General features: G+C 40.0%; 1 protein-coding gene across 1 annotated transcript in view; it reads right to left on the reverse strand.

Annotated features, from left to right (window-relative positions):
• The window catches only part of LOC132815164 (transient receptor potential cation channel subfamily A member 1-like), a 130803-nt gene that overhangs the window by 52022 nt on the left and 52009 nt on the right, over positions 1-26772 (reverse strand). The window contains exons 5-12 of the mRNA XM_060823977.1: positions 14357-14465; positions 14111-14256; positions 12549-12685; positions 12409-12457; positions 10591-10690; positions 6096-6196; positions 5385-5554; positions 1773-1937 (exon numbers count right to left, since the gene is read on the reverse strand). Of these exons, the coding sequence (XP_060679960.1) occupies positions 1773-1937; positions 5385-5554; positions 6096-6196; positions 10591-10690; positions 12409-12457; positions 12549-12685; positions 14111-14256; positions 14357-14465 (977 nt within the window). The remainder of the gene's footprint in view (positions 1-1772; positions 1938-5384; positions 5555-6095; positions 6197-10590; positions 10691-12408; positions 12458-12548; positions 12686-14110; positions 14257-14356; positions 14466-26772) is intronic.

Here is a 26772-nt window from a genome sequence, read left to right on the forward strand (position 1 = left end):
GAGGAAGTTGACAGTATAGGCAGCCATCAACTAGGTAGCGAGATTTTCACTCCATTCACAGATGATTGTGGAGATGGAAAGTGTGGTTCAGACTATTAAGACTAGGAGGTGAGCTAAAAGTAGAAATCCCAACTGTAAAAGCATAGTTACAGGTTAAATATAATCTGCCAAACCACAAGAAGGTAGGACAACCCGAGAAAAGCTACAACAAAAAAACAGCAGAGGTGAGTCAACTCTGGACAGAGTGAAAGCTCCATCAAACATGATGGGATGAAGGGCCTTTTCTATGCTGCAGGTCTCTGTGATTCTATGACGGAAATCTGGTTAAGGGACAGGATGTCAGTAGTCTTGGCATCAGCGAAATCAACTAATCAAGATCTTATAATGTCAGAGCATCTGACTGGGCACTCAGCAAGGACAGACATGTATTGATCTTGCTCAGTCCAAGATCTTGCACAGAATGTGGGACAGCCATAGCTACATTACATCAGTTCATGTAAAGAGGAGTACAACTGTTTCAAACACAGGACACCATCATCTCCAAGGCACTGAACTCAAGCTAACCAGATTGGATGTCAAGAGTTCCAGATTACCTCCACATGTGATCTTTGCACTTCCCATTGGAATAATACAGGTTGAATAGAGAGGAAGATGAGTCTAGCAGGGATAGTGGGGGCTGGCTTTGACCTAATGGGATTCAAGTAAATCAAGATATTAAAGCTGATCACATGACTCTGGATTTTAAAAGGGAAACAAATTCCATTCATTTGTCCTGGGATGCAAGTGTCACTGATTATTCCAGCAGATATTACCCATCCCTAATTTCTTTGGCGGAGGAATTGAAATGCTTTCTTAAACTGTCACAGTCCATAGGACTGTAGCAGCATCAACAGCACTGTTATTGAGGGTAGTGCAGGAGAGTGTTCCAATGACACTGAAGCAATATATTTCCAATTCGGAATGGTGAGTAGCTTGGAGGGGAACTTGCAGGTGGTGGTGTTCCCATATATCTGCTGCCATTGTCCTTCTAGATGGTAAAGGTTGCAGGCTTGGAAGAAGCTGTCAAAGACGCCTGGGTGAGTTACTTCAGTGCATCTATGAAATTTGTTTGAAAGTAATGGAAAAGGGGAAAGGGCAAGGACTGGGGTTAAATAGGTGGTTAGTAAGGAAGCTAACATGGGTGATAAGCTGTCATAATTCTTATGGCTTTGTAAATCCTGTTTGTGATAGATAAATACTTGTGTTGGAGATTGAGGCTCCTTGACAGCCAGGGAAACTCATAGACCTACACAAATAAATATTAGGAAAAGGCATTTATTACATACAGTGAATAAAAAAGGTTTTGTCTTTAAATTTTGAGCCAGCTCACCCATGCACCAAATGAATATAAATCCACAATGTAACTCTGATCAGATGGGTTATATACTGTAGATTACAAAAGCCAAATAAACATAACTGATGTGGGAAAATAAGCTTGTTGCATTAGTATAATATGGATGCTTCTTAAAGTGAAGATCAATGCATATTTTTGGATGAAATAGAGAAAACGTACTTGATACTTGTTTGCAGATAAGGGAAAGAGGTCTATTCCCTTGTGAGGTCAAATCTATCTGCGTTCAACAAAGAAAAAGTAAATAAATGATAGCAAAGAAAAAGTTAATAAATGATAGAGCTAATAAGTTGCTTAAGCTTCAAAACAAGGTTCATAACCAAATCACAGTCAAAGCTAGAAATTATAATCTGTGTCAAAATAATTCTCAGTGCATGTTTACCGCATTAGGAGAGCTCCTTTTCTGAGAAGTAGCTGAACCACTTTGGTATGTCCATTCTGTGTTGCCAGGTGCAGTGGAGTCATTCCTTTCTCATCGCCTTCATTCAACAGCTTGGTCTCGTTGAGGTTCTGCAGCAATAACTTGCACGTGCTGAGCCGGCCACAACTGTGGTTAAAAATAAATTGGCGGTTCCCAGTGAGTCTCCATCACAGTGTATTTAATGTTCACATCCTCGTGTTTAAATCTCTTCATGAACTTTACCCCTCCAAGGTATGCATGGGGACATTGGGATTTGTGCTGGGGCCACTGTATATGACTCAGTTGAAGGGATTGAACACATTGTTGTTAAATTTGCTGTTGAAGATGAAACCAAGGTGCAAGAGGATGCAAAGGGTCTGCAAAGGAATATAGATAGGCTACGGGAGTAAATTTGAAAGACAGAATATTGTGTGGGAAACTTTGATAGGAAGAATAAAAAAGTAGAATATTCTTTAAATAGAGAGAAATTGCAGGACACTGTGGTGCAGAGGAATTGTGGTGACCCTGTATGTGAATCACAAAATATTAGCGTGTAGGTACAACAAGTAATTAGTTTTAACTTTGTGAGATTTAACTTTGTACACCCCAGTCCAACACCAGCATCTCCAAATAACAAGTGATGAAGAAGTGCAATCAAATGTTCTCTTCTACTGCAAGGATGATGAGGCATAAAAGTGAGGAAGTCTTACTGCAACTGTGCAGGATGTTGGTGAGACTGCATCCACTGTACTGTGTACAATTTTAGTCTCCTTATTTTACAAGAAATAGACTCGCATTTAACACCATTCACCAGGTGATTCCAGGAATGAAGAGGAGAGATTGTGTCAGTTGGGTCGATATTCATCGGCACTTAGGAAAATTAAAGGTCATTTCATTCAAGCACAGAAGATTCTGAGGGATCCTGACACTGTAGGTGCTGAGAAAATATAATCTCGTAAAAGGAGGGACAATTTTGAAATAAGGAATCTCCAATCTTAGTTGGGGGTGAGGAAGAATTTCTCCTCTTTGAGTTTTATTATTCTTTGAGATTCCCTACCTAGAGAGTCGTCATGATGGGGTCATTGAAGATGTTCAAAAGTGCATTAGACTTTTGATCTGGAAGGGAGTCAGACATTATCAAGGCTGGTTTGGGGGTGGGGGGGGTGGTGGTGTAAGTGCAGTAGGTTGGTGAGGCAGAAAAGTGGATTTATGGTTAGAGAGCAAATATTTAATGGAAGACTACACCTGAGGGGTCAAAAAGCCTACTCCTATTCACGTATAATTTGTACAAATCGATTTATGCCCTTTGTTGCTCAGTGAAGATGAAGGAGGATCAGGGGATCAAACAGAGGTGTTGTTTTGTGATCAGAATCACACAGCCAAGGTGACAGTTGGGTGGACAAGTGCTGGAAGATATAACCAGGCAAGGAGGCTTTATTGAGGGGAAAGGCAGAATCATCCCCCAGCCAGATGTCAGGGAGGAGAAGATGTTGGGGCACACATCAACAATATCCTCACAGATGAACGTCTATTAACCTTCTGCAGAGTGAAAGGACATTTCATTCAGAAAACAAACTGACACGAAAGGTAAGCAATGAGGAGGATAATAACGCAGCGGCAAAACTGGCAGATACATAACAAATGAAATTTACCACAGAGAAGCATAAATGTGAAATGACATACTTTAGTCAGAAAATCGAAGCGAGATAATGTAAACCAACTGGTGCAATTTAAAGGAGATGTAATGGACTATGCACAACAGTCTTAGAAGCTGGGTAGACAAGTGGAGAAAACAGGTGCTCCCAACATTTCACAGTGACTATATTTCCAGAATATTTGATTCTTGGAGAATCTTTGGAACATCCTAAGATAATGAAAATGTTTTAAACTTTGAATACAAGTTCAAATCTGGGAATAATACTTTAAGAAAGGTATCAAGACCTTGGAGAATGTACAAAAGTGATTTACTGCAAAGAGACTTAGAAAGAAAATATTGAAAGGGCTGTGGGAAATTGAGAAGGGCTAGCGAGGAAGCTTTATCGGTGAGTGAACTTAATAGAACAGGCAAATTAATTTAGTGTATTCTATCATTCAATGATTCACCTTTAAAAATGGTGCCATCAGGTGGCCACATTGTACAATTGCAGGCTGATAAATTTATACTGACAATTTTAACAATAAAAACAGACCAAAGACATCAGAATTTACATGAAAAATGTGACAAAAGTGTGTGGGACTGCAACAGGAAATGCAGTTTTGCAGAAAAAAGTTGAATGCACATGCAAAATAGTAGAATAACTTGCATTCCAGTAGTACCTTTTATATAGAGTCATAGAGATGTACAGCATGGGAACAGACCCTTCGGTCCAACCCGTCCATACTGACCAGATGTCCCAACCCAATCTAGTCCCACCTGCCAGCACCCAGCCCATATCCCTCCAAACACTTCCTATTCATATAGCCATCCAAATGCCTCTTAAATGCTGTAATTGTACCAGCCTCCACCACTTCCTGTAGCACCCTCTGTGTGAAAAAGTTGCCCCTTAGGTCTCTTTTATACCTTTCCCCTCTCACCCTAAACCTATGCCCTCTAGTTCTGGACTCCCCAACCCTAGGGAAAAGACTTTGCCTATTTACCCTATCCATGCCCCTCATAATTTTGTAAACCTCTATAAGGTAACCCTTCAGCCTGCGATTGTTCAAGGAAAACAGCTCCAGCCTTTTCAGCCTCTCCCAATAGCTCAAATCCTCCAATCCTGGCAACATCCTTGTAAATCTTTTCTGAACCCTTTCAAGTCATCAGAATGTCCCAAGAGTTTTACAGCAAATTAAGTTATTGTACTGACATAGGAATCATGGTGACTAATTCACAAAAGCCAGGTCTCAAACTTGGCAATGAGGTAATTGCAACATAATGTGCTGTTTTGATGATGTTGGTTGAGGGATATGTTGACTTGGCCACCAGGACTAAGCCCCCTGCTGTTATTTTTTTAAATTTTATGTGTTTCTTTACATCCACTTAGTAGAACAGATTGGGCCTCAGATTGCCGTTTCATCCTCGAGTCAGTGCAGTACTCCCTGAAATATCAGCCTAGCTCATATGTTCACTGCACTGCTGTGGGACTTGAACCCATAAGCTTCAGATTCAGAGACAAGAGTTCTACATGTGAACCATGGAAACAGGAAGAAGCCATGTTATCTCCATTATTTCTGTTACACTGACAAGTTTAACACAAGTAAAATAAATATCGTAAAGTACAATATCTTGATACTGATACTGATTAGCAGAAATATCATTCAGAACTTCACAAAACAACAGTTTCCCTTAATTAAATATATAAACAGTGTGAATTTTGCTGTCCTCATTTATGAAAGCTTTTGAGTCAGTCTGGTGTAATATTGCAGCATTGTCTCCTCCTATTTAATGTCCACCAAATCATTTACTTTTTTTCATGACATACTCTTTAGTGCAATACAGGACTCAACTGTAGGCAAACAGTTGTTTCCATTACTTTTAAATTTATTCTGACATCTATTTCAGCAAACAAAACTTTGAGAATTAGACAAACAAATTGAAAATGACAGACTACCTACCATGCTGCAAAATGCAGTGGTGATTTCTTATCTAAGGTTTTCAAATAAGGAGAAGCTTTTAAGCTCAACATTCTCCCCACAGATTCTGTGCGTCCCTGTTTACACACATAGTGCAGTGGAGTACAGCCATCAATATCTTGGTCGTTCAACAGCTTCTGTACTCTTTCGGACTGTAAATACACACAGTAATGTTAAAGAACGAACAAATAAGAATGAGTAAACAGATTAAAACAAAATATTTTCTTAAAATTATACCTCAGAAAGTTGCTACAATTTTTGCGCTGCAAATCCCAAAGGATTTACAGCATCTTTTCGCTTTTGAATATTTAGAGGCAATCTGTAGTTTCTAAATTGGAATGTGGTATTTTGAAAATTCTGCACGAAAGCATAGAAAATAGGAACAGGGATAGGCCGTTCAGCGCTTCAAGATTGCTGCACCATTCAATATGATATTGGCTAATCATCAAACTTAATCCCGTTCCCACTTTCTCTCCACATCTTTGATCCCTTTAGACACAAGAACTATATCTAACTCCTTCCTGAAAACATTTAACAATTGGCCTCACTGGCTCTCTGTGGCAGAAATCATAATTTTTTAAATCAACTGTTTGCTCATTTTTACACTATGTCTTACAATATCACTTGTTAATCATTAAAAAAACAAAACAATGCCTGAAAACTGTCAAGTAGGATCTTTAAAGAAGAATTTACCTGAAGAATTTCTTCTTTGAGGTTATTTAGACCTTTGAGTTGCAGGACAGTCAGATGAAGGAAGTTACATTTTGCACAATTCTTTATGTTGATATTAGCACCTAAGAAAATCATAATATAAAATTGTTTATTGATTTGTAAGTCAGAATGCAATGCCTTGGCTCTTAAGAGAAATTGATTAAAAAAAGCTTACGATGTGTTATAGCTAGATTTCCAAAGAGGTTTTGACTGTGTTCTGCAACAAAACATTTTTAGACTGCTGGGAGTAAATACCAAAATTAAATGGCCCAAGATTCAATCTCCAACACGTTACTGGGAAACTGCAAGTACCAATCTGAGATAGTGACACATCTTGCGAGGTGTTAGACAATCTCCTCAATGGCTATTAAGTACAAGAAACAAATATTGACTGTGCCAATGATGCCTAGATCCCATGAATACTAAAAATAAAGTGGGTGACAGGAGTGCAGGGCTAGGAGAAAGAAGGGTTAGCTCAATTGGCTAGATGGCTGGCTTGTGCCTCCTCCATTGCCAAAGCAAACCACAGCGCCTATAGGAGAAACAACACTTTATCTTCCGCCTGAATAACCTACAGCCAGGAGGACTCAACATTGAGTTCTCCAATTTCAAATAACCTCCCTTCCCATCCCCTGACTCCTCTCCTAGCCTCTTCCCCTACTGCCATTGTTCCCTGCCATTTCACTCCTCCCATTGACTAACCAGGTCATACCCTCTACCTGTCCTCACCTATCCGTACTTCACCACCCTGCCCCTGCCTCCTCCTTTATCTGCAGCTTCCCCCACACCCACCCCCAGCCCTGTAGATGGGTTACATCCAAAACATCAACTCTGCACCGCCTGATGCTACATGGCTTGCTGTGTTCTTCCAGCCTCCTGCCTGTCTACTTGTGACAAGTGCCTGAGTTCAATTCCCCCACTGGCTGAGGTTACCATGAAGGATTTTATCTCTGCCCTCACCTGAGGCATGGTGACCCTTAGGTTAAACCACCACCAGTCATCTCTTGATTAAGACAGCAGCCCTATGGTTCAGTAGGAATATGACAGCTTCTCCTTTAATATTTAAGGTATTAATAAGAACTAAGAGTTAAAATTCTAACTTCAGTCTGGTGCAGTTCCCCACTTACATTTAAAATAATTTGTTACAGTTGTGGAACTTTAACCTGGAGTAGTATTTTAAAATTTACTCATTCAAAAGATTGGTCACTGATTTCAACAAATCATTGTAAGAATACAAATACATTTAATTACCTTCTACTTTTATTTTAAAATCAGGCATCTCCTTATTATAAGTAGAAATGAAACAGAAATTCAATGAGCTTAGTTTGCTTGGAGCAGAGATGGAATGATATGATTTACTTGAGTGCTGCAAAGATGTTAATGGCTTAGAAAAGGTATGACAACTAATTGTTGGGGGCAGCCAATTCCTCCCTGTGATTATGGAAGTTTATTTGACATTGAGACTGCTGCAAATGCTAACATATATTCAAAGGTTGTTTTGCTCCTGGTTAGCTACTGAATTTGTAAATATCGATTCGATTTCCAGATAAACTTTGCTACAGAAATATTGAGACAGTATCAAGAATTTCGGATGCCCTTGACATCGATGCAACGTAAGTGTATATATGAATAAAGCTCAGCTATGAAATCCTGGCACTTGATAAGTCCTCTGCCAAATACATGAGGAAAGCCTATTTCAATGAGTTGCTAGAGAACTACTGCCGCACATGAAACTAGAGGGTAAATTCATTCATTGAATCTCCACAATGTGGAAGCAGGCCATTTGGCCCATTAATTCCACACCAACCCTCCAGAGAGCATCCCACCCAGACTCACCACCTCCCCCCCTCCCCCATTTTATCCCTGTATTTCCCATGGCTAACCCCCCTAGTCTACATATCCCTGGACATTGTGGGCAATTTAGCACGGCCAATCCACTTAACCTGCACCTCTTTAGATGGTGGGAGGAGATGGAAGCACCCGAAGGAAAACCAGGCAGACGTGAGGAGAATGTGCAAACTCCACACACACAGTTACCTGAGACTGGAATCGAACCCGGGTCCATGGTGCTGTGAGGCAGCAGTGCAAACCACTGTGCCACCTGCCACTCATTAATTCCAAATGTCTTGTCAGGAGCCATGCTGAACTAAGTCAGAGCTAGACATTGGATCCTATACTACATGTCCAGTACAGGCTCAAACTATCCCACTCATCACTTCAGCAACTCTTGTGCCCTCCGATGTCGGGAAAATTGAAAATGAATTCTGCGGACCTCAGGTCAGGAGAAACGCTTCCTAAGAAGAAGAGCCATTTCCAACTCCTCACACCAATGATGATGATGAGATTGGAGGACTACTCTCCATCAATCCTTGGGATCTCTGTTGAGGTTCAGACTGACCCACAAAGGTCATGTTAAAGTGTGGGAATCTTGTCATGCATTCCTCACTACGTACCTTACCACATTTCTGCACATATCTGAGTGCAAGGTTGGTGTACCTCCTATTATTGAAAATATACCAGAATTTCATATAATGGTTTGATAAACAAAGGAAGATTAATCCAAACATAATAAATCTACATAAGTAATAGTAGAACATCTGCCTCGTTGATCTGTAACTTTTAATGTACCTTATACAAGCAGGAGTTGCATGTTTGTAATCCTTTAGTTTTTCTTAATAATCAGATGACTATGAAGAAATGCTCATCAGAGCAGATAATTTTCCATAACATTAGCAGCTATAATCCATTCCTTTCAAACCACTACTAAAACACAAAAGGAAATTAGCCTTGTTTAATTTTAAGGGCAATATTATTGTGGTTATGTTACTACACTAGTAATCAAGAAATATAACAACTATAGAAAGTATGAGTTCAAGAATGAGAATTCAACTTTTACTTCCTAAATCTGGAATTGAAAAATGTGAAAAAAGTGAAAATAAAGCTACTGGGTTTTCAACAACATTGTTTGTTTAGCAATGTCCTTTATTCACACTGTGAGAGTCCTGTCACTTTATAAGGTTACTTTGTCCTGGAATTTTTTGAAGAGAAGTTGTGAGGCAGAGGTACAGAACTGACCACTGCAGAGGATTTGTCTAAACAAATTGTGAAGCCTGAATGGGTATGGCCAGCTCTCACAGGTCCAGATTTCTGGGTTTGTTTTTCAGTAACGTCAGAAACTTTTGGACTCTCAAAAATGTTGGAAGCTTTAGTGACTGTCTCTTAGCTGCTACTCTCTCTGAATTTGCTCTTGATGATTTTTCCTCCTGGATTAGAGAACTGCATGTGAGAATGTGTGTGTGAATTTGCCTTTTTGGCAAGGGGTTTTTTTATGGGACGATAATGTATTGGATCAGTTAATTAGTAATAGTTACTTTATCTATTGTTAGATTAAATTTCCAATAGCTAAATTATTCTAAATCCCTCTTTCCTTTGTTTGTATTTTAATATAGCGTTTAGTTAAATTGTGTTTTGCTTATTGTCAAGTAGTTTGACCAGTCACATCCCATCTGGCAAACAGCATTTCACATCAACCTTTAAAATAAGAAAAAATTAGGGTCTAGGCCACCTTCTTAATATATTTTGAGGGAGTCTGGTCTGGTCCATAACAACTCTGACATATACATTAATGCAGTCCCACACCAACACAGTTGGTTCTTAACCAAACTCAGATATTACTTACAAATCACTCAACTGCATTTAACCATAATTAAAGAGCCTTGAGGGTCATCTCCATCCAATCAGTGCAATGGTTTAAGGAGAAGTCAGCTCCAAATGGACAACAATACTAACATTCCTGAGGAAGGGCTTAGGAATGAAACATTAACTTCCTGCTCCTCAGATGCTGCCTGACTGGCTGTGCTTTTCCAGCGCCACACTTTTCAACGCTGACTCTCCAGCATCTGCAGTCCTCTCTTTCTCTCAATAATACTAACATTGCCAATGGTACCCAATAGCATAGAAATAAAAATAGATTTTTAAAAAAATTCATTTATGTGATAAAATTACCATCAGCTGGCCAACATTAATTGTCCATTCCTAGTTGCCCTTGAGAAGGTGGTGGTGAGCTGCCTTCTTGAACTGCTGCAGTCCATGCGCTTTAGGTAAATGCTCAATGCCATTAGGGAGGGAGTTCCAGGATTTTGACCCAGACATTCTGTAGGAACAGCGATGTCTTTCCCAAGTGAGGATGGTATGAGGCTTGGAGGGGAATTTACAGAAGGTAGTGTCCCCATGTATCTGCTGTCCTTACCCTTTCCCGTGGTAGTCATGAGTCCAGAAGGTGAAATATCATAGGTAATCATAAAGCAACAGAGAGGTAGCGCCCTGCTGAAGGGTCCTGTCCAAAACATTGACTCTCCTGCTCTCTGACGCTGCTTGACCTGCTGTGCTTTTTCCAGCTCCACACTTTATCGACTCGGAGTCAGCACAATATACCATCCTGTCACACATCTACATATGAACAATGAAGGTGCCTGACCTTTTGTCACCAGAAGGTTCACTGTGTTCCAAGCTCCATTTGAAGCAGCCCACAGAAGAGGTGTACGGGATTCACAGTCAGTCACATTCATGTCTGATCCCTGTCATGTAAAAAAAGAATGAAAATTATTTGCACTTAAATCCAGAGAGTGCTTTACTCACTTTCAAACTATTCAATGTGCATGCACATGCTGGAGCTCGGACATGTGACAGTCCATCTTTCCTACTTTAATCCATCTCTAAACAACTTGAATAAAGCAGCAGGAAAGAAGGAACTTTTGATTTATAATCAATGTTATCTGGGAAAGATGTGCCACACAGCAAGTTCCCACAAACGCAGAGTGATAGTGACCAAGGAACCTGTTTCTCTAATGCTAATTGATGGTCAAACATCGCTTCTTTGTTTCAAAAAATATAACCATGAGGTCATTTAAATTTTCCTGAGGGCCAGATGTGGTCCTTGGTTTAATCTCCCAGTCACAGACTGAGATTAAAAATCAAAGGTACCATATATGTGCAAACTTTTATTAGGAAAACAGTCATACAGCAGAGAAACAGACCCTTTGGCCCAACTCTTCCATGCCCACCAGGTTTCCCAAACTGAATTAGTGAAGTCAAGCCTGATTCTGTTCCCATCTGATCCTGGTGGAAATGCTCATTAGCAGCTAAATGTATTACTTTTTCCATCTCAGAAGGCGGAGACTAGCCATCTTTAATCTGAAGAAGGGTCACTGGACCTGAAATGTTAACTCCACTTTCTCTTCCCACATGATGCTATGATTTGAAGGAGCTGGTGTTGGACTGGGGTGTACAAAGTTAAAAATCACACAACACCAGGTTATAGTCCAACAGGTTTATTTGGAAGCGCTAGCTTTTGGAGCGCTGATCCTTCATCAGGTGGTTGTGGTGTATAAGATCATAGGACACAGAATTTATAGCAAAAGATTACAGTGTGATGTAACTGAAATTATATATTGAAAAAGACCTGGATTGTTTGTTAATTTTCTCAACTTTTAGAATGACCATGTTGGTTTCAGTGCTTTCATATATACATCCCAGGACTCCTTAGAGTTACATTCTCAAGTGAACTTTAACAATAGGTGCCATGTTGGTCCAGATAATGCATTGAAGGTGTGAGGTCTAAAAAAGGGATTTACAGAATCTTACATGGATTCATGCAGTTTTTGAGCAAAATAAAATATAATTCTGCAAGTACAAATTCACCTCACAAACTTATATGTGTGTGTGTGTGCGCGCGCGCGCGCGCGCATCTGGGTGCATGTGTGTGGGGGCGAGTGCACATGAGTGTCAGTGAGAGAGTGTGTGTATGTGTGTGAGTGTGAGTGCAAAGGGGTATAAATCTGTAAGAGGCTGTGTGTGAGTGTGGGAGCCTATGAGAGCCAGCTTGTGCATGAGAGAGGGTTTGTGTGAGCGTATGGATCTGTAGGAGGGTGTGTGTGTTTGTCTACAGGAGTGTGTGTGTGTGTGTGTGTGTGTGTGTGTGTGTGTGTGTGTGTGTGTGTGTGTGTGTGTGTGTGTGTGTGTGTGTGTGTGTGTGTGTGTGTGTGTGTACTTGGATAGTGCAGTGGGGTCACCTGTAGTGTGAGATGAACCCTTGTTGAGGCCATCCCCATGGGTACTGGACCTGCTGAGTTTTTCCAGCAATTTGTGTTTTTGTTTCTGATTTCCAGCATCTCTAGTTCTTTTGTTTTTTGATCAGCAAACTCAGCACCAAGGGGAGACTGTGGTCCTTCCTTAACAGTATAGAATTAATCAAATTTAACATCTATGACAGTATAAAAGAGCTATGTATGATTACCTGTTCAATTAGATATTCCACAAGTTCTGAGTAGTCATATGTTGCAGCCCTGCATGTAAAAATTACACATTATACATTAAACAAAATAATTGAAAATAGAGTTAAGTTCTTTTACTGAAAACTGTTTTAAAAAGACTTACTTGTGCAACGGTGTTTGTTTAATGCCATCCAGGAGGTGAAGAATATCATTCTCTCCATCATATTTAGACAGCATGTGCTTGACTGCCTCTACGGCCCCCTGCAGGCAGGCAAAGTGAAGGGCAGTAGACTTATCCTTCTGTCAATTATAAACGAAAAGCAAACATTTTCAGACCTGGCAACTCTGATGCAAACAAGCTATAAAAAGTCTAAGCCTAGAAATTATTGCTTGAAATAATCGTGGCATTAAGAGCTGAATTTACTCCCAGTCCTTGGCGTACTTATAGTGCTGGAACAACACAAGATCAAGTTAAACAAGGAAACTTGGGTATGAACTGGGAACTTTCTCTCCATTCTGGTGACAGTTGTGTTCCTCTAAAATTCCCTTTTCTTGTTCCTCTGAGCCCCAAAGGAACACCTTTTTTTTTATACATTCACAGGAAGTGGGCGTCGCTGGCTAGGCTAGCATTAATTGCCCATTCCTAATTGCCCAGAGCACAGTTAAGTGTCAACTACATTGCTGTGGGTCTGGAGTCACATGTAGGCTTGACCAGGCAAGGATGACAGATTTCCTTCCCTAAAGGGCATTAGTTAACCAGATGGGTTTTTCCAACAATCAGCATTGAACTCATGATCCTCATTTAGACTCCTAATTATAGATTTTTAAAAATTGAATTCAAATTGCACCATCTGCCAGGGTATGATTATGTGGGACATTACCCAAGAATATTACCTGGGTTCTCAAGATTGACAGTTCAGTGATAATACCACTAGGATATCACCTCCCCTTAACATACCTTTCCTTCTCCTTCAATCTTTACTGGCACTAAGGCATATCAGAGTGGTCTGAAACTGTTTTTCTCCAGTAGATATATCATTGACAGCATTATAGCATAAATTATGTTCTGAAGACGGGTCACCAGACTCAAAACGTTAACTCTGCTTCTCTCCCCACAAATTCTGCCAGAGCTACTGAGTTTCTTCAGACATTTCTGCTTTCGGTACAGCATAAATTATGCGTTCTTGTGAAAAAGAGGTTTCACACAGCAAAATTACTATAAGAGGCAAAATCAAGTAACAAAGAATTATAAAGGTCTTAAGCTTGAACTTTAAATCATTCTCACAAAGCATATCAATACTTTTAGAATATTTTACCTGTCTCAGTCCTTCCTTCCTCTGTGATTGTCACATTTCATATCTTAGTTTGGGGGGGGGTTGTGGGTAACATAATCACTAATTGCGATTTGTATTTTGATCACTGACTCTTTTAAATGTTCATAATTGCATGTTAGACCTCAGCCTTTCCGCTACTAAAAAAAAGTAGAATTCAGCATTGGTTGGCAATAAGTGCGATAAAAAGATAAATTAACAGCTAACCAGCACTTACTACTAAAATGATCATCTGATCACCAGCCAGTTCAAAAAAAAGAGTTCTACCTAAAGCAATGTCCTTTTCTTTCAAGTCATTGACTGTTTGGTTGTTCATTGACAAAATTTTTGTCCTTAGTTCAGATTTTCTAAGACTCATTTCCTCTTTTCTTTCTCTTTCATTGAAAACACATACCTCAGGTAAATCGATTTTTGCTCCATTGTCAATGCAGATTTTAATTGTCTCAATTTTCCCCCCAAGTAAAGCCAGATGAAGAGGAGCATGGTGTCTTTCATCAAGGTAATTTATATGTTTTTCTCGGGAGTTGCCCAGTTCCTCACCTTGAAAAAACAAATACTGTGTGATTCACTGTTTGTTAAGCAAACAAAGCCATATGGACAGATGTCTCCTCAGTCAACAACGTTTTGATTTATAACCAACCTTTCTGTAGTAACATTTCCAACGTCTTCTCTGCACCTGAAAAAGCAGCTTCATGGATAGGAAAACGTCCCAGGCTATTCCTTTTGCATACTAATGCACCGTGTTTCATCTAAAAAGAATTAATCAAAGCAGAACATTGATCTAATTTTAGACCGACTTTGTAAGATAGCTGAACGCTGTTAACCCCTGTAATTAAAAAAAAGGTTTTTTTGCATATTTCACACAGTGCCATACAGCACTACATTTTAAATTGCTCAGAGAAATTTAACCAGTTTAATCCAAAATAATGTCATATATTCCAGCTTTTTTAATTTTAAAAGTATACTTTACTCATAAAAGAATCTTCTTGTACGTGCTTGATCAGGAAAGCAGTTCAGTTCTGTGCGGTCTTTGCATATGGAGAAACAACCAAACATTGGAGTTTGACTTTTCCTGACTGTTCTAACAAACCCAAAGGCATTTCTTACTTAAACAAGACATTATTTCCATATATTTGAGGCACTGGGAAGGTCCGATAACTGAATGGACTTTAGCCTTCCTTGTTCCCTGCTGCACTTGTGTGCAAATTTTCTGTGTTTCATGGAAAAGTGTGTTGCAGCTTTCTGCAGTTTTTCCCCATTTAAATAACATTCTGTCCTTTGTTCTCTCTTCACATTTTCCCATGTCATACTCCATTTGCCAACATTTTTGCCCATTTGCTTAACCTATCAATATCTCTCTGTAAACTGTTTAGACCTGTCTCACAACCCACATTTCCACCCAGTTTTTGTGTTTGTAAATTTGGCCACAGTACATTCCCTTCCTTCCTCCAAGTCATCCCACCCCCACATAATTGTTTGAAATCTCTTTAAAATTTTTGATGCTGTTTATACAGGTATAACTCAGCATGAAGTTGATAGACTTTAAAAAATAACAGAACTGACCCCTAAAGCTTAATTTTTATAATCAGGAACACTTCCAAGTGATTAAATTGGCTGATTTTTAAGCTACACATTTTGAACCTTTAAATTAATTTTATCTTCTACCTTCAATCCAAGTATATATTCCAATTTTAAATTTGCTCTAGTTAGGCGCTTCTATCAGTGATTTTATTCAGTGACATGCATGTCCTGTACAGTGAAATTTGTCCAATGTGAGTGATAGTTTGGATAACTTGACACCATCATTGCAGTTCTACACTGTGACTGCTCAGTGAGGAACACTGGATTAAGTTGCAACACTATTGCGCTGTGATAGAAGGGAAATTATTGTTTGAGAGATCAGCAAGACATACATTCTGGATGTAGGCTTGCTCGCTGAGCTGGGAGGTTCATTTCCAGATGTTCCGTCACCCTACTAGGTAACATCTTTAGTGGGCCTCAGGTGAAGCACTGTACATGATTTCTGCTTTCTACTTAAATGCTTGGGTTTCTTTGGGTTGGTGATGTCATTTTCTGTGGTGATGTCATTTCCTGTGATGATGCAATTTCCTGTTCTTTTTCTAAGGGGATGGTAGATGGGGTCAAACTCGATGTGTTTGTTGATAGAGTTCCGATTGGAATGCCATGTTTCTAGGAATTCTTGCGCATGTCTCTGTTTGGCTTGTCCTGAGATGGATGTGTTGTCCCAGGCAAAGTGGTGCCTTCCTTATCTGTATGTAAGGATATGAGTGAGAGTGGGTCATGTCTTTTTGTGGCTAGTTGATGTTTATGTATCCTGGTGGCTAGTTTTCTGCCTGTTTGTCCAATGTAGTGCTTGTTACAGTTCTTGCACGGTATTTTGTAAATGATATTAGTTTTGCTTGTTATCTATATGGGGTCTTTCAAGTTTATTGGTTACTGGAGATTACTGCTATACCAATTGATCTTTTCTCATTTCATGCTTTCTCTCATTCTTTATACAAATTGCCATGGGTAAACAACAGTCCTTTTATAAAGTTACAGACAGATCAGATCAACAGCAAGACATCATGCAAATGTTTTCACTCCACAACACTGGCATCTACCCGACAATGTGGAAGATTGTTCAAGTCATATCCAAGGCATAAAAAGCCCAAGGTGACCAATTACCATCCTATTGGTCTACTCTCAATCATCAGCAAAGTAACAGAAGGCATTATCAAGCAGCACGTACAGAGGAATAACTTGCTCAGTTACACCCAGTTTGGGTTCTGCCAGGGCCACTCAGCTCCAGACCTCATTACAGCTTTGGTCCAATCATGGATGAAACAACTAAATTCAAGAGGTGAGGTGAGAATGACTGCCTTGACATCAAAGCTGTATTCAAGAGAGCGAGGAAGTAGCCCTGGCAAAACCAGAATCAGGGGCAAGCTCTCCGTTGTTGGAATCCTCCATGGCACATAGGAAGATGGCTGTGGTTGCTGGAGGTCAGTCATCTCAGCTCCAGGACAGGTCTGCAGGAGTTCCTCAGAGTAGTGTCCTGGGCCCAACCATCTTTCGCTGCTTCATCAATGACCTTCCCTCCAAGATAAGGTCCAAAACAGAGAAATTTGTTGATGACTGCACAATGTTCAGCACCACCTTCAGCCCTTCAGAAACTGAAGCAGTCCATGCCCAGACGCAGCAAGACCAGGACAATGTCCAATCTTGGGCTTATGCTGAACAAGTGCCTGGCAATAACATCTGCAACAAGAGAGATTCAAACCAATGCCTTTTTACATTCAATGGTATTATCAGTACTGAATCCCACACTGTCAACATTCCAGAGGCTACCATTTACAGAAACTGATCTGGATTAACCCTAGAAATTCAGTGGCTAAACGAGCAGGTCAGAGACCAGGAATTCTATGATAAGTAACTCACCTCCAGACTCCCCGAATCTATTCACTATCTGCAAGACACAAATCAGGAATGTGATGGAATATTCTCTAGCTGCCTGGATGAGTGCAGCTCCAATGACACTCAAGAAACTTGACAGCCAAGAAAATAAAAGCTTCATCATTCACCATGTGAAAAGCTTGAGTTCAGTTTGAAATGTGCAGAAGAACGGCAGTGTGGAGCTTTGCAGTAAGTCATAGCTAGTGGAAGAAATCTACAATAGTTCACACAGAGCACTCCAGCTGGCAGCCCTCAACAGAGTTATCTCAGAACGGTGTGAAAAACAGTCAGATCTGCTGGAAACCTAAACATGAATTGAGGTATCCATAGCTGACAGATTTGTAAAGAAAAAGTAAAAGATCATACAGTCAAAAACTAATGGAAGGATCTCGAATGAATCTTACCATGAGGAACAGTAGGAATGTAAGGAGAAGTAGAGGAAATTCTAGCAGGTTGTGGATTATCTTTTCTATTAGACTGAGAAAGGTTAGGAAGATTTCATTTAAAAAGTTGACAAAGTTAAAAATCATGCAACACCAGGTTATAGTCTAATAGGTTTATTTGGAAGTACTAGCTTTTGGTTCATTGTTCCCTTGGCAAAGGAGTGGCGCTCTGAAACCAGTGCTTTCAAATAAACCTGTTGGATTATAATCTGGTGTTGTGTGATTTTTAACTTTGTACACCCCAGTCCAACACCGGCACCTCCACATCATAAAACAAGTGAACACTTGGGGAGGGGTTAAAAGTGGAATAGAGTCAGACCATGTTTTCATAAACGTTGGTGTAAATTTAATTGTGATCACTTTGTTAAAATTCTCTATCAATAACGTAAGTACAATTTTGCTTAAATACATGATAATATTTGGTATAGTTCTGCTCTTAATTTTTTGTTTCTGGATTTCTTTTTGAATGTTTAGTATAAAGTTAATAGCACTCTCCAACAATTTCTGTTTCTTGTTTGTTTAAGATCTCCAACATCCACAGTGCTTTGTTTCATTATAGCTGCCACCTTTCTTTGACTGCTTCATGTGTTTTTAAAACAGTCATACAGATATAATACATAACAAATACAAGTATTAAAATTGTTTTTTAGTCAATTTGTATTAGAATACCAATGTATTAGAAAGCTGGCTTAAACCCACTGATTACTTCCTCCGTATAACCCCATCAGCGGCAAAACCTCCATAATGAATCCAGCATGGTAAAACCATGCCAATCAAAACAATTGCCTGATTGTAAAGCTCTCTCAATGTTTATTAATGCTAAGCTAAGGTAAATGACTACATGAAATGAAAGGCTATTTCTAGAACTGCGGATGCTGCAATTCATGGGGTGGCACAGTAGTTCAGTGATTCGCACCGCTGCCTCACAGTGCAAGGAGCCTGGTTTCAATTCTAACCTCGGGCGACTGTTTGTGTGGAGTTTGCACATTCTCCCTGTGTCTGTATGGGTTTCCTCTGGGTGCTCCAATTTCCACCCAGAATCCAAAGATGTGCAGGCTAGGTGGATTGGCCATGGGAAATGCAGGGTTACAGGGAGAGTGGGGGTGGGATTGGTTGGGATGGTCTTCAGAGGGTCAGTGTAGATTCAATGGGCTGAATGTCCTGCTTCCACCCTGTACCATTCTGAGATTCATTGTTTGCAGCAGATATAATTGTGACTGGACTTAACAGTAAACTTCCAGAACTTTCTCAGAAGCCCAAATCAGCCAGGTAAGCAAAACCTCATGTAGTTTCTGATGGCTTTGGAATGCTGACTATTGTGTTATGACTTGCCCAAAAAACAAAAGGTTCGCTAAAGAAAAATATATGTAATAGGATTGCAAATTACACCTGTTATACAAAACATACTCCTATCCAACATAAAATAAATGCCTTAATTACATCCATTTAACCTCTGCAATGGGCCAGAGACAGGTGGTCATCTGAAATACAAGCTTTCACCTTAATGATAACTATTCTTTGCCACATCCTCTCCCCTTAGAAGACTTGATCACATGATATCCTCCTCAGTGAATCCAGCATCTCCAAATCAGTGAATCCAGCTGCCTTTTAAACCATGCAACTTGAAGACAGCAGTCGGTTAAAGAGTCATGACATTGATAAACTGGTATCCCTGGTTGCTTTGTAATTAAGTTGTTGTGAACTGAATAATCACTCTATCATTTTCGACTCTTTCTTGCCTGGTGTCTGCTTGCAAGCATGCCTGTTTTGCACAGTATATCTCCCTGCTATGTCTTCGTATGTGGAATAAACCATATTCTGGTTTTGTTATTCAACAGAAAATAAAAAAAATAAAAAACTGCAGATTCTTGAAATCTGAAACAAAAACAGAAATTCTTCCCCACTCGCTCTCACATTTCGGGACAGTGGAACCAAAAAGCAAACTCTGTTTTCTCCTCACAGATGCTGCCAGACCTGCTGAGTTTCTCCAGCAATTTCTGTTTTTGTAACTATTAAAACGGGGTGTTACAGTACTTATAAAGTCAAAGTCCACAAATAGAGCGAGTGGGGAAGAATTCCACCACTCCTTACAATAAACAAAATAAATCGAAATCTACTTATGGACAGATAGTGAATTAGGCAACAAAATTACAATCTCTCCATACATCTGCCAATTTCTCTTGTCTAAATCTTTCCTAATTGCACTTAATCTGATGCAGTAGGTTGCTGTGCTCTGTACATAAGGTTTCCATACTGTCTTTCAGTTTCTGTTTAGATAAACAAGTTAAATTCCTAGTAAGGGATCTGCCAGTCACAGCAAATCAGCTGATTAAGAGTTGATTTGTCTGAAAGTGCAGTAAAGGGCAACAGATGTCCTTTACAGAAACAGGCTGCATTTTTCAGACAGACATTGAGAATAGATTTACAACTTTAATAAATGCTGTCATAACTCCAGAATTTATAGACACAATAACAGAGATGTTACTGCACCATCAACCTTGACAAATCTGTGTGTGTGAATTGAACTTGAGCACAAGGAGCATTACATCAAAATTTACTGACAGCATAAAGGTTGGAAAATGGGAAATCAGTGGAACGTACGATAAAAGACATCAGGTGAAGGTAAGTAGAACAGGCAGTCGAGGGTAGAGAAGTGTAAGGCATGTCCTTTGCAAGAAAATCAAGCAATTCAATACATCAATGTGTACATGTGTCTCTTAGGAGTTTGGGTGGAATTGCTGGTATGAGTATTAAAGGTATTTAGGTTAAAGGTATTGAGTTTTAAAAGTATTTAAGTTCATAAGTAAGAGCAATGGGGCTAAAGCCAAAGAGATGATTATTATTTGCTACAAAACTATGGCAGTTCATGTTTAGAGTTCACTGGCATTTTATACACTTTATACATTAAAGGCCCAGAATAAATTTCTAATATGATACAAGTGTTGGACATCAGTCATTAAGGGAGTCTTAGGACAGCTAGACTATTTTCACCGAAGTTAAAAAAAGAATAAGACAAGGTTTAAGGCAGGGTTTGAAGGAATGCCATTATAAACTTATCATTATACCCAAGTTGGCAGCACCAGCCAGGTAGGCAATGTTTGGGCTCCTGGGCCAGTCTGCTCCAAGCAGCCACTTTCTCTCTTTCTTTCCTTACCCTTTTTGTCTTCTTCCTTTTTCTTTTTCTTCATCTTCTTCCTGTCAGTGGTGGCGAAAGGGGTGACGTCGCGGAGGGGATGCATCTGGAGCGGGACTCTTGGGAGACAGCAGCTGGCCTGGTGACAAAGCTATGGACTCCTGGTTGTGGTAGGTTTGGCGCAGGGACTCCAGGCATTGGCAAGACAGCGTCAGCAGTGGAGCTAGGGATCTGATGACAAAGCCATGGACTCCTGGTTATGGTAGGTCAGGAACGGGGGCTCCTGGTTATTGGCGTGATGGTGGCAGCAGCTCCTGGTAGTGGGAGGCCTGGAGCTGAGGTCTCCTGGTTGTGGGGTGAGAGTGGGCCCAGCGATCGAGAAATGGTGCCTGAAGAGGGCAGACTCCAGTGTTGGTGGGTGAAGTGGTGGTGTGGTTGCCATTGATCAGCTGACTCAGGACTCGGAATTCGAGCAAAAATGAACTTTCTTCCGCTGTCCCCTTTCATTGTCTTTATTGTTGAATGGTTCGGATGGCACCAAGTTGTGACAACAGTTGAAGCTTCTCACTGTATTTCAGGGCGTTGTTAATTGGAGAGTATAACTGACAATAAATCAGCATTCAATCTCTTGGACTCAATGCATATTAGAGCTGGACATGAGAATGTAGTGAATGATTAATACTTATTACCTGTTAAAAATACGCATAAGCCCAGTAGATTAAAGCTTAATAGGAACCTTCTCCAACAGAACTCAATTCCACGTGAACTGAAATAACTACATCGCTCCATTCAGACATGCCCAGGAGTTGTTGTCAGAGATAACCCATTTCTGTGCAGGATTTTATTTTCAAGACTACGCAACATTCTGTTATAGTTAATATGAAAGACTACCTTTTTTGTTTTGAACATCCAAAGTTACTGACGTAAAATGGTCACCAGAAAACGAAGGAGATTCAGATATCAGCCAAAGGACTAGAACAGCAAATGGTTTACCACAAAGAGTTATAAGTGCACAGACAATAGAATGTTTTAAAGGAAAGTTAGATCAATATTGTAAGCAAGAGAAAGTATAAGGTGAAGAAACAGAATAGTGGTATTCATGCTGAATTGTTCTAGCAAAGAATTTCAACACACCACCATGTACCCTGGCCAACATCCCTGTCTCAGGCTTATTGCAGTGCTCCAGAGAAGCTCAGTGCAAGCTGGAAGAACAGCATCTTATTTGCCTCTGGAAACTCTGCAGCATTCTGGATTCATTGTCGAGTTCAACAATGTTCAGCAATTGAGGCACCTTCTCGGATGTCCATACTCCAGCCCCCACATATCAGACCTTGTTACCTCATAGGCAGTTATTAAAACAACCCATTATTAAATACTAACAGTCCTCATTAGTAGCTATTCATTCTCCCAGGGTGTGATGATGCTCCTGCTTTAACAAGGTTATGCTGTCCATGACTTTGTTTCCAAAGACGTCATAAAAGCAGCATTTCCGAAAAGTTTAAGTTGAAGGGTTTTATGGCTAATTTGATTATAGCTAGCAAATACTGCCTCAGGAAAAAGGCTTTTGAGTTTTGAAAACATACACTTGTATGATGAAAGGGGAGTGGCCAGTTCTCCCAGATCAGCATTTCTTTGGTTTGATTTGGTTTGGAGTTTAGCAAGAAGTCATTTGAAGCTGCTAGACTCAAAGAATCAGGTCCACGCTGGTTGTCCCTCTCTCTGACATCTCTCCTGTAAGAAACTGTTCGATTTTCCCTTTTTTTGCTAAGCGGTGTACATTGGGACTGTTGCAAGTATTTGGAACAGCATTATTAAGCTGGCATAATTTGTTGGGTTTTCGGATAGGTTCAGTTCTTCTGTATTGTGTTCTCTTTTGTTTGTATTTCATTTGGTAATCTTATAAATACATTCTGTTTCGTTTAAAACTAAGTGGTTTGACCAACTGCATCACTCCTGGAATATCCGCGTTATTCCTGCTTAAAACAATCAGCAAAGTTAGGGTCTGGGTTACTTTCTTGAAATGTTTGAGGGGGTCTAGCCTGGTCCATAACATAAGGTGGTCATTATCTACATGTTTCCCTGCCCAACTGCTCTTCTCTCTCTTTGGGCTCTATCCCCACCTATCATTTACCCCTTATCCCCTCCCCCCCATCCTACCTCCTGCATAAAAGCCAACTTTTTCCCAGCTACCATCAGTTCTGAGGAAGAGTCACTGGACCCAAACGTTAACTCTGATTTCTCTCCACAGATGCTGCTAGGTCTGGTGAGCTTTTCCAGCAATTTCTGTTTTTGTTTCTAACAAAGAGCATATTTCTCAAGTAAAGGTTAAGCTGCCATTGTTCAAAAGGATAAAAAATGAGGTCTGCAGATGCTGGAGATCACAGCTGAAAATGTGTTGATGGTTAAAGCACAGCAGGTTAGGGGCTTACCATACCTCAAGCAAGGGGTAAGGACTGGAGGGTAGAACCTGCATGGCGAACTCAGCCAGTATGGGAATTTCACCCACACTGCTGGCATCACTCTGCACTGCAAACGAGCCATCCAGGCAACTGATCTCCTCCAGTCTACATTGTAGAAAACACATAAAGACATTCGATGTGGTAAAACACAAATCTACTAGCACGGGACACAGAAACTTTAGAAATCAAGAGTTTTGCTGCACGTCAGTGACACCTTATTAAGAAAATAAAAAGCAACTGGATAGATTCCTTTGAGATAATAGTGCATCAAAAAGGATTGTGATTACTTAAGTAGAGACAGATCATTTCCACAGGGTGAAAAAATAGTCAAAATTTTGGTTAATCTCAAGAAGAATGAAGGAAAAAGGTAGTAATTGAGCTTTACATAAAGAATGGTGCAAACATGCAATTACCAGACACAAATCATTACTGAAACTAGTCCATAAATTCATTTCAAAAGTTATTGGGTTATTTGGGAATCAGGAAACATAAAGTTAATAGGAATTGAGCAATAAAGTGGAAAAATAAACTTGATGGCTATTACATGTGTACATTTAATAGCATTGGTTTAAATAAGAAAGGTGAAACAATTCCCTGCATACAGGATTTACATGTTGCAAATGAAGTTTAAAAAGCTTCTTCACGGTGAGAATCACAAGAAGATGTTTTTTCTTATGGAACTATTCAAACTTTTTATCAGACCATTACTTTGTATTAAATTACAATAGAGAGACATTTAGAAGACACCTAGCCTGGGCAATACAATAGATTCCTGTGAGTTGCAAAACCGATATCAGAGTGAGAACTATTCAAATCAGTAATTGTGGAAATTTGAAAGCTGATTGCCTAAGCTTAAAAACAATACAGCCCCAGGGCTATGCACTAATCAACTCTCACAGTTGGAAACATTACTCATCAGATTAACATACACACGTTACAACGTGAAATTGTATAAAGTTGATTGCACAGTCATTTTAACATACAGAATTCCAAAGATTGACTCCAAGGAAAACATCCTCAGAGAGGAGTTTTGACGAACAGAGAACAAAGGGAGAAGTATATACAGAAGTCCAAATACTGTCCTATTGAAGGAAAGACAGGCAGACAGTGCCAAACAGAATAGTGAAGAATAAGAAACCCTGACTCTCCCTCTCAAAATCTGCAATTCCAAGTAACATTCCTGCACACAGAAACATCATCTATTCAACTTCTAAGCCATGGAGTCAGAAAGTCACACGGAAACAGACCCTTTGTTCCAACCAGTCCTTGCTGACCATAAGGGAGACTGTGATGTTTGTCTTTTTAACTTTGTTTCCTGTTTTTCTGGCCTATGTTTATATGGTGTACAGCTGGAATTTAACTTTGTTTTCTTCATTTCTCTTGTAATTCTGTAACTAAGGGATTGTACTTTTATACCTCAGATGGTGCTGTAAGTAGTGGCTAATCAACTTTTCGCCGTACTGATTTGAGTACACTTGACAGTAAAGCTAATTTGATTCAGTTCATTATTAAAATAATAGCACCCCCTCGCTCAAGTCAACAGCAGACCTTCCCTCAAATGACAGAATTTCTCTATCACAAGACAGCAATTTAGTCTATCACGTTTATGTTGACTTTTCATGTGGGCAATCTGCCTCGTACCATTCACCTGTTTTCACTGTATAACACCGCATATTGCCAAGGTCAGCTATGGATAGGGGTAAATGTTGGCCCACCCTTCAACACCCACATTCCATGATTGAGTTTTAGATAATAATTTAATTTCACCTCGAACACTTCCACAGAATCTCCAAGAGATTTCAGGCAGCTCATTCTACATCACTACCAGTCACAACTTGAAAATGCTTTTCCCTATGTTGACATTGCTTCTTTTCCCCAATTTCCTCAAATACCTAGTCACTACCACATCCTCTGGCAGCTCATTCCATACCCGTACCACCCTCTGTGTGAAAAAGTTGCCCCTTATGTCTCTTTTATATCTTTCCCCTCTCACCCTAAACTTATGCCGTCTACTTCTGGACTCCCCTACCCCAGGGAAAAGACTTTGCCTACTTACCCTATCCATGCCCCTCATTATTTTGTAAACCTCTATAAGGCCACCCATCAGCCTCCGACGCTCCAGGGAAAACAGCCCCAGCCTGTTCAGCTTTTCCCTATAGTTCAAATCCTCCAACCCCTGGCAACATCCTTGTAAATCTTTTCTGAACCCTTTCAAATTTCATAACATCTTTCAGACAGGAAGGAGACCAGAATTGCTCACAATATTCCAACAGTGGCCTAACCAATGTCCTGTACAGCTGCAACATGACCTCACAACTACTGCACTCAATACTCTGACCGATTTGGGCCAGGTGCTGGCAGGTGGACTAGATTGGGTTGGGATATCTGGTTGGCATGGACAGGTTGGACTGAAGGGTCTGTTTCCGTGCTGTACATCTCTATGACTCTATAATTCTGAGCAAACATGCCCTCTTGTTTTCAATCCTTTCTGGAGTGGAGCATTTTTGTCTCTATCTACTTTTTCCAGACCCCTCATGATTTGGAACTCCTCTATCAAATCTCCTCCCTAACATCTCCAAGGAAAATAGGTCTGGTGCTGACTCTTGAGTGAGAGGGTGATGTTGTTTTAATAATGAATTGAATTGAATGAGCTTTATTGTCAAAGGTACTCAAATCAGTGCAGTGAAAAGTTGATGTCACCACTTACAGCGCCATTTTCAGTACGAAGATGCCTCGGTACAATCCCTTTGTTACAGAATAGAGAAACGAAGAAAACAAAGTTACATTCCAGCTGTACACAGTATAACCACAAGTCAGGAAAACAAGAAACAAAGTTAAAATGGAAAACATCAGTCTCTTTTATGGTTGGCATGGACTAGTTAGACCAAAGGTCTGTTTCCATGCTGTGTGACCCTTTGATTCCATGACTCAATGGCTTAGAAGTAGAATGGGTGATGTTTCTGTGTGCACTATATCTTTAATATATTCATGTTTTTAGGTTCAATCATCACAAAAGAGGCTATAACTAATCTGCAGAAATGTGAGAGATCAGAACTAAAGGAAATCTGAAATAATCAGAAGATGGTGCTTGACAAATTAAGAAGACTAATAACTGGCAAATCCCCCGGGACCTGATAATTTGCATCTCGGGATATTAAGGGAAGTGACCATGGAAATATTGCATCGGTGGTTATCTTCCAAAATTCTATAGGCTCCGGAACAATTCATGTGGTTTGGAGGGTGGAAAATGCAACCCTACTATTTAAAAAGGAAGTGAGACAGAAAAAAACCCAGGGAATTACAAAACCATTAGCCCAAAATCAGTAATGGGGAAAATGCTAGGGTAAGGTTTGGGAACTGGGGAGGAAGTGGGAAGAGTATGGGCCATAAAAAACAGCAAGGTAACTCTCAGCATAGTCATCCTCTTCCTAATGCTGAGTCCCTCAATCAGGACTAAGGCCTTTTTTACCAACCTCAAGGTGGGTAGCAGGAATTGGTAAAACTTCAGGCTCAGTCTTTCTGCTCAGGAGGAAAGTACAGCCAGTTCTGATATAACGCAATAGTC

This window comes from Hemiscyllium ocellatum, chromosome 4 (genome assembly GCF_020745735.1).
Source record: "Hemiscyllium ocellatum isolate sHemOce1 chromosome 4, sHemOce1.pat.X.cur, whole genome shotgun sequence".
Taxonomy (NCBI): Eukaryota; Metazoa; Chordata; class Chondrichthyes; order Orectolobiformes; family Hemiscylliidae; genus Hemiscyllium; species Hemiscyllium ocellatum.